General features: G+C 40.6%; 1 protein-coding gene across 6 annotated transcripts in view; it reads left to right on the forward strand.

Moving 5' to 3' along the window:
* Positions 1-4,927: 4,927 nt before the first annotated feature.
* Positions 4,928-13,509, forward strand: part of RBBP8 (RB binding protein 8, endonuclease) — a 34,034-nt gene continuing 25,452 nt past the window's right edge. The window contains exons 1-3 of one of the 6 annotated variants that reach the window (XM_032442691.1): positions 4,928-5,061; positions 9,454-9,575; positions 10,325-10,548. In XM_032442691.1, coding sequence (XP_032298582.1) covers positions 10,437-10,548 — 112 coding nt within the window. In that variant the 5' untranslated portion in view covers positions 4,928-5,061; positions 9,454-9,575; positions 10,325-10,436. The other 5 variants (XM_015855399.2, XM_015855401.2, XM_032442692.1 and 2 more) reach the window with 5 other exon arrangements.

Here is a 13,509-nt window from a genome sequence, read left to right on the forward strand (position 1 = left end):
AAAGAACTGAAAAACAACAAGTATGCATTCTTCTTTTAAAACAGACCTAGTGAATAATCTTGGGTAAATTCAGTGGGTCTTTCTTCAGGAACAACAAGATTTAAACTGTAATTACATTTGGCAATATGAAACACAAAGAGAAACCTAATATAAGTAAGGACATTTCAACTAGATTCCTGCAATAGAAAACTGTAGCTCCTTGTTGAAAGTACCTGATGCGTTAGTAAAACATTAGATAAATGAGTAGCTGGGAATTGGACTTCCCAAGATCTGACAAAGGACTGCAGAAGAGGCTCTAAGCACAAGCTCAATCACCTTAAGGCAGGAAGGCAGCTCTTGTGCTGAAAAAAAGTAAAGATGTAGAAAACAAAATGCAAAAATAAAATATCTAGTTTCAGCAGGGGAAAAGCTAATTCAGAGGTCCTTGTTATCCCATGTTTTCACATCACCCCATGGAAGGCTTGTTACTTAATGCAGTGCCATCTGAAACAGAAGAAAAGTAACAACAAAAAGTATTCATTCATCAGATTAAAAACAAAAACACCAGCAATGCCACTTCTGCATCCTGCTCTCTGGACATTGATCATCTTTATAGCAAACATTAACTCTTCCGTAAAAATTCTTTTCCTAACAACAACAACAACAAAAGGACAAAATATGCCTAAATGTCTATAAAGGGATAAGCTACAATGCTTAGTAATAATAATTAAGGCAATAGACATAGTGAAAAAACAATTATGAGGGATACTGATACTTTAGTCTGCAAAAGTCTCTTTTTTTTCTTTTTCCCCCTTCTCTCCCCCCCAAAATATAATGTCTGATCCCTCTTAGTGCTGGAAAGGACAATGTGTTGGGATGGATGACCTCTTCCAGCCCTTTGTGTGATCTCATTCCAGAGCAGCAAATCCAGCCTAATAGTCTGAGGTTCTTCTCTCTTCCCCTCTGAGAGCAAAATGGAATGCTGGAATGCTAAGCAGTAATTCTGCTCTTACAACATTCCCCTCAAAACATTCCTGTAGCACTGTAGTCTGTGTGGAGCCCTCCATGCATCCAAAATTACGCAAATTACTGTAACAGTTTGCTAAATTACTGAAATGGATTGATTGTTAATGGCAGTCTTCAGAACTGGGGAGAAAGGTGCAAGCTGACAAGTAGAAGAGCAATGTTTTGAGGATTTTTCCTCTCTTGTATCATTATGGAGATTTATGGAGAACAATGGAAGTTCTCCTTTGATTTTTTCTTACATACTGCCAGTGCTCAGCTCTGCTGTCTCAGCTGAGATAAGTGAGAAAATGTTCTCATTAGCAAATCAGTACTAGCAAATTTCAAAGCTATTATTGCTCAGAAAGACATCTAAATCCACTTTTGGTTTCATCCTTTGGCTCACTGGGAGGCATTTTGTTCTGGCTAAGTCCTGGGTCAGAAGTTACCTGTTACCTGCCTGCCCCATCCAAGACAGCACTTGGTGTTTCTTTCAGGTTGCTCCTTAGGAACCAGAAGTCTTGCTGTCCTTGCAGCCAAGTAGAGAAATATTACCTAACTCTGATAGGGTGTGGGGGCATATGTGTTATCTGAATTTGTTTGTGAAAGCCCTGAGCAGCTTTTGATAGCTACCGGGAGGTATGTTGTAAACTTTCTGTAATGAATACTTGTAGACATGAATGTTTGTGCATACCTTTACTATAAGAACAAGTTCAAGCCTGCACCATTTAGATTGCCTACTTTTCAGAATTGCACCTCTCTGAGTCTCTTCTCTTGAAGAAGACTTCATGTGATCATTGTGTAAGTTGGAAGGATTTGAAGATAAGCATTATGTGACTTTTCTTAGTTGAAGCTGAAGATGTAAAAAACAAATCTGTTCTCATTTGGAAAAGCATTTATAATAGGTTTGATTTGAAAGCACTGATTATTAAGGTCTCCTTGTTGCACAATGTATTAGAAAGGAGACAGGATTTGAATATCAATGTTTCAGATAAACACACTGACTTGTTCAGGAGGAAGAGAAATCTCAGGGACAGCTCTAAGCAAGTCTGATCGTATGGTGACTATTTCTGTGGTATATGTATTTTTAGAACTGTCAGGAGTTAGAAAGTTGAGAACAGTCAAGTCATGCTTACCCAAAACTGTATTGAGGTATGTAATAACCTTTGTCTTCAGAACCTTTGCTTTCTTTAATTCTGGAAATGTGAAGGTCTAGTTTAAGGCCTCACCCCCACTAGCAACCTTAGATGAGAAGATCCTACTGAGTGTGTAAAGTGTGTACATGGTGGCTTTGTTTCAGGTGAACAAGAGGCTGGAAAGGTGCAAATGTGTTCTAATTCCTGTTCAAGGCATCAAATCAAGAGAATAGATAATGAAGATGCCTGCTGTCCCTCTATCTTCATAGTCCAGAAAGCAGTTAAACGGCAAGCCCAACATGCGTTAAAGGCTGAATAACAGATATGCTAATAGGGTTCCAGGTTTAAGATGGAGAAATGTTATCAAGAAGGCTGGTGTTTATTGTACCCATCTAAGAATGGTTAGAATATTCTTTCCTCAGTTCTGCTCTTGCCATGATGAGCTCAGGATGCTAGACGTAAAGTTTCAGGTGGCATCGTTTATGAGATCATCTGACATAGCTGGAAGGAGCAGGCCAACTTTGAAGCTTTTCTTCAGTCTACTCCACAAGCAGAGCCTTCTCCACCCTCTATAGTCTAACAGCTACTTAGAGTTGTAATTTACCTATGTTAATCAGTTAGGCAGTTTATCCAATTATGTGACACACACTAAAGCAAATTAAAGGCACTGTTTCCACACATGGTGTTTTCACTCTGGATGAGAATTTAAGGTTCCAAATGTAGTGCCTATGAGGAGGGCTTGGATTCTATAAAATTTCCCTTTCAAATGGGCAACAAAACTATTGCATATACAGAACCTGTATATCTATCACATTTGGCAATGATGCCCAATTACTCAGTACAGCCCACTGAATCACCAAATCCACTTCCTGCCATGGACTTTCCTGTAAATCACCTCTCAAATACTGACCAAGCCCAGCCTTGCTTAGTCGTACGAAATCATACCCTTAGGTGGTGCGACTGCAAGCACAAACAGTGTACATCTGTCATTTCAGCTCAGTTAGTAATCCAGTTGCTTTCTGCAGAATTAAGCCTTTCTCTCAGGACTGTCAAAAAATGTAGTCTTATGAGAAGAGTAACTGTAGTGAAACAGTAGTGCAATAGTCTGAATAGAGCATATGCAAATATCAGCTTTATTTCTTTAACCTATTCTGGTCAACGATGAAAAAACGTGGTGCACAACAGTGGTGAATGTTGATGGTAATTTCCTATTCTGACTACTTACTAGTTATCTATAATTAAAATTCAGAAATGAAGATCTAAAAAAGGATAACTTATGCCACTATAGGATAAGTTTATGAACAAACATAGGTTTCAGGACTTAGAGTCTTCAGCAACATTAAATAATGACAATTTTTTTCAAGATAAAATGTTTAAATTTAGGTACCTAAGTAAAAGATAAAGGAATCTGCCCAAGCTGAGTTTAGCAGGCTGATTATAGGCATCCATGATTCCATTTCCAGGAGTGCTGAACTCCTACAGCTCCTGCTGATTTGAGTCAAGATCTCAGACAATCACAGAAGTAGATCTGAAAATTATGGTTTATATTTGTATTTGAAAGAATGTAATAAGTTGACACAGATGCAGGATTCTGTCGGGGCATATCCTGCTCTCTGCCTACAGCTTGAATAAATATGCAGTACACAGGACTAATATGAAGTATTCTTGCCTCCCAGCCATGAATATGAAGCAGCACAGCTGCTGCTTACAGCCTGTGTGCAATTGTAGTAGAGCGGCTTCTGTATCCTTCAGAGAAGGGTGTTGCCTCACCAGTAGTTCCTCATGGTTATGGAAGCATGTCCCATACCCTCGGTGTTCTGCAATTTGTTTCACCTTGAAATATCATGTGTGGTAATTCAGAGCAGCTTATACTAACCCAGACCTCCATGGAAGGCGTGAGGTGTGCATTTCACAAGCAGGCTCCCAGGATCCTGTCCCTAACATATAGCAAAGCTATGCAGAGTTCTATACATACATGTAGATATGCTTAAGTACTTAGAGCAGGACTGTAATGGGGGTTAGAACAAAAAAAGGGGACAAACCCTTCAGCAAGATCTGTGGTGATAGGAAAAGAGGAAATGGTTTCAAACTGGAACAGGGGAGATTTAGATTGGATGTAAGGAAGAAGTTTTCTACAGTAAGGGTAGTGAAGCAGTGGAACAGGTTGCCCAGAGAGGTGGTGGATGCCCCATCCTTGGAGACATTCAAGGTCAGGTTGGAGGGGCTCTGAGCAACCTGCAGGGGACTAGATGACCTTTAAAGCTCCCTTCCAACTCAAACAACTCTGTGATTCTACGAAGCAAGGCTGAATTGGAGCCTAGTTTCTGTCTTTTCACACTCAAGATTTGGTGTTAGTACTACAAAAAAGGTATTTTCTGACAAATTTCCTTTTGCAGTCACACTGAGCAAGACCTCTAGCCCAGTGCATCAGCACATAAAACGAAAGAAATTTTATAACACCACAGTCTTGCTACACTTACCATGAATGTATCACTCCCTCACCCCTCTGTAAATTATTTTGCTGGAGGCTACATCATTCCCTCTGAGCAGCACGCCGCGAGCTGACGGAGGCGTGAGGCACGAAGCCTCCCCAGTGCTGAGCTGCAGCATGTTGGGCGGCCTTTGATGCAAACTGGTTGTGCTGGTTCCCGGCGCCCCAGGAACCGGTCAGACGAGCCTGTTATGCCAACAAATTCTGGTATGATTCCACACTCTCCAGAATGCAGAAACCTGCCCAGCCAGTTAAATGAAAGGCATATTAGGTTATCCATTGCACATTGTATATATCCTAGGAGCAGCAGATCTCCTCTCGGCACTCTCTAGTGTGGTCCACGGTGGCTTCCTCATCTTACTTACGCTTGAGGTTTATAGCTGGAGGGGAAGTCAATAGTAAACATTTATCACCCCGATCAGGAGCAGAACTTTGCACAATTCAAAGAGAAGGGTGAGTTTTGAAAGCCTTTATTTAAAATTAATTTAAGATAACCTTAAGAAAAAAAAAAAATTATCTGATGCTTAAAATGGTATAATGGCTTCTTACATATATGATCTCCTTAAGGTGTCTGGGTACTGCCAGCCTCTGTGGTGCTTGGTGACAGGATTTTGGGGAGAGCAGCTTTTTGACCCTTCTTGTGCTCAGCTCAACATCTGTCTGCTGGAGTATTTACTGGAGGCAGTTTAAGGGACCGTGCATGGACTGAGAGAGAAACTTCACTGCCAATGAGTTAGTACATAGAGTGTGTCACTTGAGTGTTACCTCTTGGTCTCCTCTTTCATACAGCGTATGTAAGCTAAGTCTTCTTGCTGTGAAGAGGTGTAGTGCGACTACAGCAAGATGTGCTATTACTGGTTCATGTTGGATTACTGTTTTTATTTAATTATTCAGTTTTATGAGGTGAGTTAATTAAAACTAGATTTACATGTTGAGAATTGGCTTCCTGGTAAAATAGGAAATGTGCTTGTCATTCTTACCGCTTCCTTTCTACATAATTACCAGAAGTTTTCCTGTTTAGAACATACCAGGTAACGGTGGTGGCAACAGCAACAAAAAGCAATCCTAGGCATAAAGAGCAGGCAAACCTGAAGGTTGTACCTGTATCAGCAAGTGAATCCATTCACAAGTATGGTGTCAAATAAGAAAAATTAAACAGTGTGAAAACAAAAGCTGTGGAATCTGGTAACTGATTAACTACTGGAGCACAGAAGCACTTGCTGAGCTGAACAGAAAGGAATGAAGACAGGTTTTGTCATGCCTGTTAGGACAAAATAACTCTTTACCTTCACTAAATGTGAATGTTCTCACCATCCATGTAACTGCATTTTTAAAAACCCTTTCACAGTTATTTCTGGCTCCCTGGGAGTCATAATTTAGTCTATCTTCAAGTGAAATTATTATGAGTTTTCTTTCATGATGTTAAAAATGTAAATAAATCAGTGTTCCCAGTGGACACAAGCTGCTAGATGCAAAAAGATCTGTACGGCATTAAGAAAGAAGTTATAGTAGTCACCTAACAGGAAGCTTCAGTTATGGAGGTATTTATTGCCTGCTATTTCCAGGTTGATTAAAAATGAACATTATTATCCTTCTGTAAAATACCAATCTAAAAAATCTCCTAAGCAGCTAAAAAACCCAACGAGTAGCAGATTAAATGATCTTCTCATTAGTCACATTGTATCTCTGTGTTAAAACTATTCTTCCAATATGAAGTAACACAAAGGACACAGAGATTCCCTAAAGTTTTACACTCCCCCAAAACATAAAAACAATAACAACATAATAATAATTTAAAAAAAAAGTTTAAATTTTATCATCATTGTCGATTTTCCTATTAAATACAGAAAGAAATTTTGCAAATTCTGCTCTCCAAAGGAAAAAAAAAAATGGAACTGGCTGAACTGCATGGTTTGAGCAGAGACTCTGTAGAACCTATAAAATGCTACAAGAGAGTTTTGATTTCTAAAGCTACAGTGCTGGAACACAGTACCTTTCTTAAAATTCAGACCAAATAAATCAGCTTTACAAAATACTGTTTGCCATCTTCTCTCTCTGCAATTTGTGTTCTGCTTTATTTGGGTTTTCTTAGCTGCTTCTCTTCTTTTCTCTTCTTTCTTTAGAAGTGGGGGGGGGGGGGGGGGAGGAAGGGGCTTGGAAGGCAGGGGCTGTTGTTCAGATATTTTTTCCCCCTAAAGGTAAGTAAAAAGTTTCCCATTGTGTTATTTTCCTGTCCTGAATTCTTGTCATTCACTACAGCAGAAGGTAGATGGCACGATTTTGTACACAGAGCTGTACATTTTTATTTCAGCCTTCCATGCTGAAATAGCTTTCCAGGGCTGAAATATATATGCAAAGCTATTCATGATTACTCATGACAACCTGAGAAATATCAGTTAGAGCAAAACATTTCTGCACACAGCTCACTCAAACAGGTGCTCTCCTTAGAGTCTGAGGGCTATGAACACTGCACTGTGGTCCTGAAACAGAATCCCTCAGGTCCTGGAATGGGTTTCTTCACCATCAAGACTCTCTAAAATATCTGTGAGTTTCAGCTGAACAAATTCAAGCTGCTTCTGACTACAGATGAGCAGTGAAAGCACTTCAAAGAAGAGAGTCCGTTAAAGTGAACATTGTTAGTGGCATCAGGGAATTTGATCTTGGCTCCATTTCAGAAGTGGCTACGCAAGCAGCTTGAGAAGAATCACATTCAGCTAGTGGGGGGTGATGGAGTGGCAGAAAAAGCAAATAATACCAGTGCCAGACAGCGCAATGGTATGCACTGCATGCATTCCCAGATGTATGAAATCATACCACTCAGAGGACCTCCACTTCCTGCACTCCTAGTCAAACCCTGTTTAGGGGGTTCAGGTAACAGCTGAACTGCCACAAGCTCCTATTCACTGCATACAAAGCTGGGCTCCTTTGATGTCTTCATTGGCAAATGCAACATAAAGTTCATGAAATGAACATGCCTAGATGTTTAGCAACATATTTATCCCTCTGTGCAGATCTGCATCTCAGGGAGGTTGGGAGCACACTGGCCATGGATGTGTATGTGGAATCTGCTAAATCTTATGTAAATAAATAAGGAGTTCACCAGTGTGTATATATATCTATACATACAGGAAAAGAGTGATATATTTATCGTTGTATTCAAAACAATTAAATACCTAAATCAGAGTTCCCCATTACAATTCAAAGCTGGTTTTAATCTTTGCATCTAAATCTATAGAAACAGAAAAATGTAAGTTATCTGCTAATCTCTTTTAACCCTATTTTGTATGCATATGCAGTGGGCTAGTTCTTATCTGAACGCAGTGTTATCTGAATGCTTAGAGACATTGATGCAGCCTCATCAGGAAAAAAAAAAGGAGGGGTCATAAAGGCTTTTCTTAATTGTTATTTTATCTGTGCTACAACATTGCAGTACTCTTACAATAGAATTTCCATCATCAGTTGATTAGCTGGGATTAAATCAGGTTCCCTTCTTCAGAGTTGCTCATGGATAAGTATTCTGCCACTTCATTTACTGTGCCATATTATTTTGAAACCTGAACTTAAGCCAAGACACTACAAAAAGTTTTGCCTCTGTTCAGGCAGATCAGTGAAGCCTTTTTTCCAGTTTTATTGTCTAGGTGTGGTGTTTGTCCTTAGGAGATGAATGAGATGAGTTCTTGTCAGACTTAGCCAACTTAAGATATCCAGTATACGTGGATGTGCAATAAATGGCTCTTCAGTAGTTTTCTAGTACATTTAATGAGCCAGGGATCTGTGCAGTAATTCACGATCAAATACGTGATTATGAAATACATAAAAATCAAATAAATCTGGAAGGGAGATAAATGTGAAGTTCAACTGCTGGTCTTCATCCGTTATCGCTTACTGATACACAGATAAGGACAGCACTGCAGAAGTCAATGGAATTATATTGCTGTAAAGTTCATTCAGTGTGAACAAATATGAAAATTAGCTACTTTTATTGGGAAATAAAACTGATGACACTGTTTTCTGGAGCGCTTCCTATACACAGAAACATTTGTGGTCAAAGCACCCAACAAATCAGGAAGAGGGCGATTTTATTGCTACTTATCAGGTTCGTGTATGTACCTAAGACACCTGTTTCTTTTAACTGCAAGGGAATGATTGCTTTCCTACACCACTAAGTTTTAGATTGGAGAAGCTTCAAGAGCAGAATACAAAGCTGCCACTAGACTAAGACTAAGGCGCTTGCAAACAGATCACCGGTGAAAGGATGGCACTAATCGATGTATTATGAACCAAAGATCAGTGGGATTACTTCACAGCAGAGATGGTTCCAATCAAATACAGAAAGTTCACCTGCAACTTGGGTAAAATAAACGATTAAATTGATAAAAACCCCAAGTGACACACAGCTTATCACATACACCAGCCATCCCCTCACACCATGGCTCTCGCGAGATCTACCCCAGGCTCCTCCCCACAGGCCGGGAAGGCGCTTTCGCTTTTCCCGCCGCTTCCCGCGGAGCCGCCGGGATCCAACCAGGTAACGGCGCCTTCCTACTCACCGCCCTCTGCTACCGGCCGCTGCCGGCTGTGGGGAGAGCCCCTTCACCCCCCTCCATCGCCGTGGCTGGCCGGTTGTCAGGCGTTTTATGGCCGGGAGGCACGGCGAGCTCCGCTTGTGGGGTGAGGGCGCAGCGCTGGAGCCGTATTTCTGGGTTAGGGGGTGAGGAGAGCTCCGGGAGAGGAGCCTTTTGCCCGGGAGCGCGGCCCGGATGTTTTTGAGGGAAAAAAAAGGATGTTTACTGAAGTATCTGCGGTTGGAGATAGGGATATAAGAGCCATTCCCAATGTCACTAGGCCGTCGGTTCCGTAGGGAGGCACTGTATGATGGCAGCGAGCAAAGAGGAGTGTGTCAGCCCCGAAGATGTGAGCAGAGTGCCGTCCAACTGAAGAGCTGTAGGCATTGCTGACTTGTAAAGGTAACCTTATCTACTGTTCTATAAGAGTGTGAGACAGTTTGAAATCAGGTACTGAAATGGGCCACTGAGTTTTTTAAGAGATGTGGTGTATTAAAGCTAATCTGGCAAGCCTAAAGATTGCTGGATGTTCTGTCAGCTGCTGCTAATGCATCTCAGTGTCAGTACTGAGATGCAGTAACACCCCAGTAACTCCTTTCTACGCTGTAAAAAACATATGGCTCAAGTATTGCTATGTTCCATTTATTCCATTGTTTTTATTTCATGTTAAAGATGCGCAAACTGAAATGAAAGCAACTCACTTAACTCTATACACAGAGGTTTGAGAAAGGAAACGGGATCCAAGGCCTCCAGCTCCTAGGTTAGGTCACTGACCACCAGCTTAAACCAGTAGACACATTCAAGGGGAACTGAAGGAGAGCAATTACCTGAATGTGTCTATATTGGACATCCAGTGCACTGTCTACATCTGTGTACCATGCTTTCTCTGTAGGGAATCATCACTGCTAAGATAAAAGAATTACACGTGAACATCTTAATATACTTTTAATGTGATAACTGTTTAAGGGGAGGGGAGTAGAAGGGGCAGTAATTAGTTACAGCACAATATTTGCATCTTCCATACTTATAGTGTGACTGTCAGCGAATAGGTGCAGCTTGACAAGAATATGTGTGAGCTTTGTCTTTCATCCATGGCTGCGTGTTATGCTCTGATAAATGCAAACATAAGTGTTGTCGATCTGTCATTACAGGCATACACCTGTCTTCAGAAACAGCTTCTTAACTATGCTGTTTAAAACTTAAAGTACGAGAGCGCGCCAGTTCTGCAAGCAAGTGAAAGAAGTCGAGAGAAGTGAAAACAAGATGAATGCGTCTGGGGGAACTTGTGGGAGCCCCAGTTCTGCAGAACCTGCTGGAGATTTCTTCAAGGAACTTTGGTCCAAACTGAAAGAATGTCACGATAAAGAAGTGCAAGGTAAAGCAGCTTCCTGTGAAAGAGAACTTTAGCTGATACCGCTAGGGAGATCTGAACCAGAGTACTGCTCCGTGTGTGTGGAACTTAAATGCATCCTTAATGTCTTGTGTTATGCAAGATGATGGACTGGGTGATTACAAACACTCACTACGGACTGTCTGTCTAAGCCTGATTTAAAAGAATCCCATTTAAAGTGCAGACAGCTAGAAATGATTTGGTAGGTTAGATGATTTACACTGTAATGTGGGATCTCTTTTTGCTTACTACTCAAATGGTGGCTTGGCTTTAATATTATTTTTCAGTAGTGTGTGGGGACAGGACTAGGGGTAATGGGATGAAAGTACAGCGTAAGAAGTCCCGCACGAATGCAAGGAAGAACTTCTTTATGGTGAGGGTGACGGAGCACTGGAACAGGCTGCCCAGGGAGGTGGTGGAGTCTCCTTCTCTGGAGATATTCAAGACCCACCTGGACGCCTACCTGTGTGACGTGGTGTAGGGAGCCTGCTTTGGCAGGGGGGTTGGACTCGATGATCTCTAGAGGTCCCTTCCAACCCCTACAATTCTGTGATTCTGTGATTATGATTTAAAGTTACCAGTTGTTTTTATATTTTTTAATTACATCAAGTACATCAAAATGATGACCGAACAATCAACTGCATAATTTCACCTGACTTATTCCAAGTTCCACTGCAGGTTACAATTAATAAAGTAAAAAGTATTCCCTAAATTTTCAGGGTCCTGCAATTTCTTGGTGCTATTTATAAAAACGTTGCTTGTTCTTATATGTATTTAGTGACCGGTGTGATGCTAATTTAAATATGGTTTGACTGTTAGTGCCTTTCTATTCTTCAGTGGTGTGGGAAAATGGCAACAGTCAGAGATGAATTATCACACTGTATATTTATAATTGTAATATTGTTTCTCAAGTTGTATTCATAACATGGTGTGCTAAGAATACTCAGTTGGAAATTGTATCTAGTTATTGGAAGCCACACAATCCATTTTATGAATGGAATTAGGACAGCATTTGCATACTCAACATTGTGTACTCAACATTTGCATACTCAACATTGTCAACATAGTAACAGGACGAGGGGAAATGGCCTCAAGTTGTGCCAAGGGCAAGTTTAGGTTGGATATTAGGAAGAACTTCTTTACAGAAAGGGTAGTTAGGTACTGGAATAGGCTCCCCAGGGAGGTGGTTGAATCGCCATCCCTGGTTGTGTTTAAGAGCCGTTTGGATGTGGTGCTCAGGGATATGATTTAGTGTANGGTTGAATCGCCATCCCTGGTTGTGTTTAAGAGCCGTTTGGATGTGGTGCTCAGGGATATGATTTAGTGTAGGGTTTTTAGAGTTAGGGTTCTGGTTAGGCTGCGGTTGGACTTGATGATCTTCAAGGTCTTTTCCAACCTGGGTAATTCTATGATTCTATGACTGCTATGCATAAAATAGGCTGGGATAATAGCAGTTGAGTATTTTGTGAATTAGGAGCTTTAGTTGTACAAGTGGATCTTTATAGGCGGACCATTCTAGTAGCCTTGGTCATGTTCTTAAGCCTCAAACCTGATGTAGGTCTGACCATTTTGGTGCAGTTAAATAATCTCTTGTGAACTTTAAAAACTGTGAGAATTGGTCGGTAATGTTGAGATGTTTCATACCTAAGATCTCAACTATGTGTAATGCTGATCCTTCATGCCTTCTGTTAGTAATTGCAGAGAAAAACCTAACCTAAAGGAGAGAGATGCCAGTTAGTAACTTTTTGTTCCATTAAAAAATGGCCATATTAAATAGAATTTTATACTGTCTCCTGAATCACAGAAAAAAAAATATTACTACCTTATTGAGATTTTACTTTAAAAAAAAAAACTCTTTGCAGAGTGGGTGTGATGTAAGCTCCAGATAAAAGCAGAATTACTGACAGAATGGGATCTGGCAATCTACGGCATGTCTGAACAACAAAAACTTGAAAACCAGAAAGCTCTAATGTGGAGGGTGATATTAAGTGACCCCTTCTCTAATTTCTTGGGATGTGCAGCACGTGATTTAGCATTTTGGGTTTCTTTATGCATATAAAGATGCTCTTTAGAATGTATGTTGGGTGGGGCCAGATCATTTTGCCACTCGGCAGACTTTTTCATGCCCAGCCCTTTGTCAGTGTGTCCCGCACCGTGTTAGGTAAAATTAGGTCTTCCGTGATAACATCAAAGACATGCCTTAAGGAGAGTTAATTTTTTCAAAAGGTGGGGATCCTCTTATAGAAAATGTTACTGGGAGATATTTTAGAAACATCAAACACAGGCTTGCCTGGACTTCGCTTGTTTCTGAAGTCTATAAATAAGAATTAAAATTGACTCATGAGTTTCCAATCTGAATGTCAGCAAAAATGCATTTTAGAGATGGTGGATGTTGGATTAAGTGAAAGTTAGTAGTTGGAGAAGTGTGTATGAGTACAATCCACAGGGTATGATTGGCGTGTATTTCACAGAATCACAGAGTTATCAAGGTTGGAAAAGACCTAGAAGATCATCTAGTCCAACCATCACCAATACTTCCCAGCTAAATCATATTCCTCAACACAACATCCAAACATTTCTTGAACTCTCCCATGGTCGGTGACTCCACCACCTCCCTGGGCAGTGCATTCCAATGCCTGACTGCCCTTTCCGAGAAGTAATACTTCCTAATGTCCAGCCTGAAAATAAATAAATAAAATTGAAACTTTGGCTCTCCAGACAAAATATTTAGCATTTCCTCTCCAAATCATCATAGCCAACAACAGGACTCCTACAACCCAGTTCCTGAACATATCTGGCATGGTCAGGGTTCATTGATTTTCCATGGACTTCAAGCCTGCTCAGCAACTTGGAATAATGGTTATTAAAGCTATGCTTGCTTTTATTCCTACCTATGGAATGTGTGAAACACTTGCATAGCTCATACAAATTAGAAAGCAGTGTGAT

Source organism: Coturnix japonica, chromosome 2 (genome assembly GCF_001577835.2).
Source record: "Coturnix japonica isolate 7356 chromosome 2, Coturnix japonica 2.1, whole genome shotgun sequence".
NCBI lineage: Eukaryota > Metazoa > Chordata > Aves > Galliformes > Phasianidae > Coturnix > Coturnix japonica.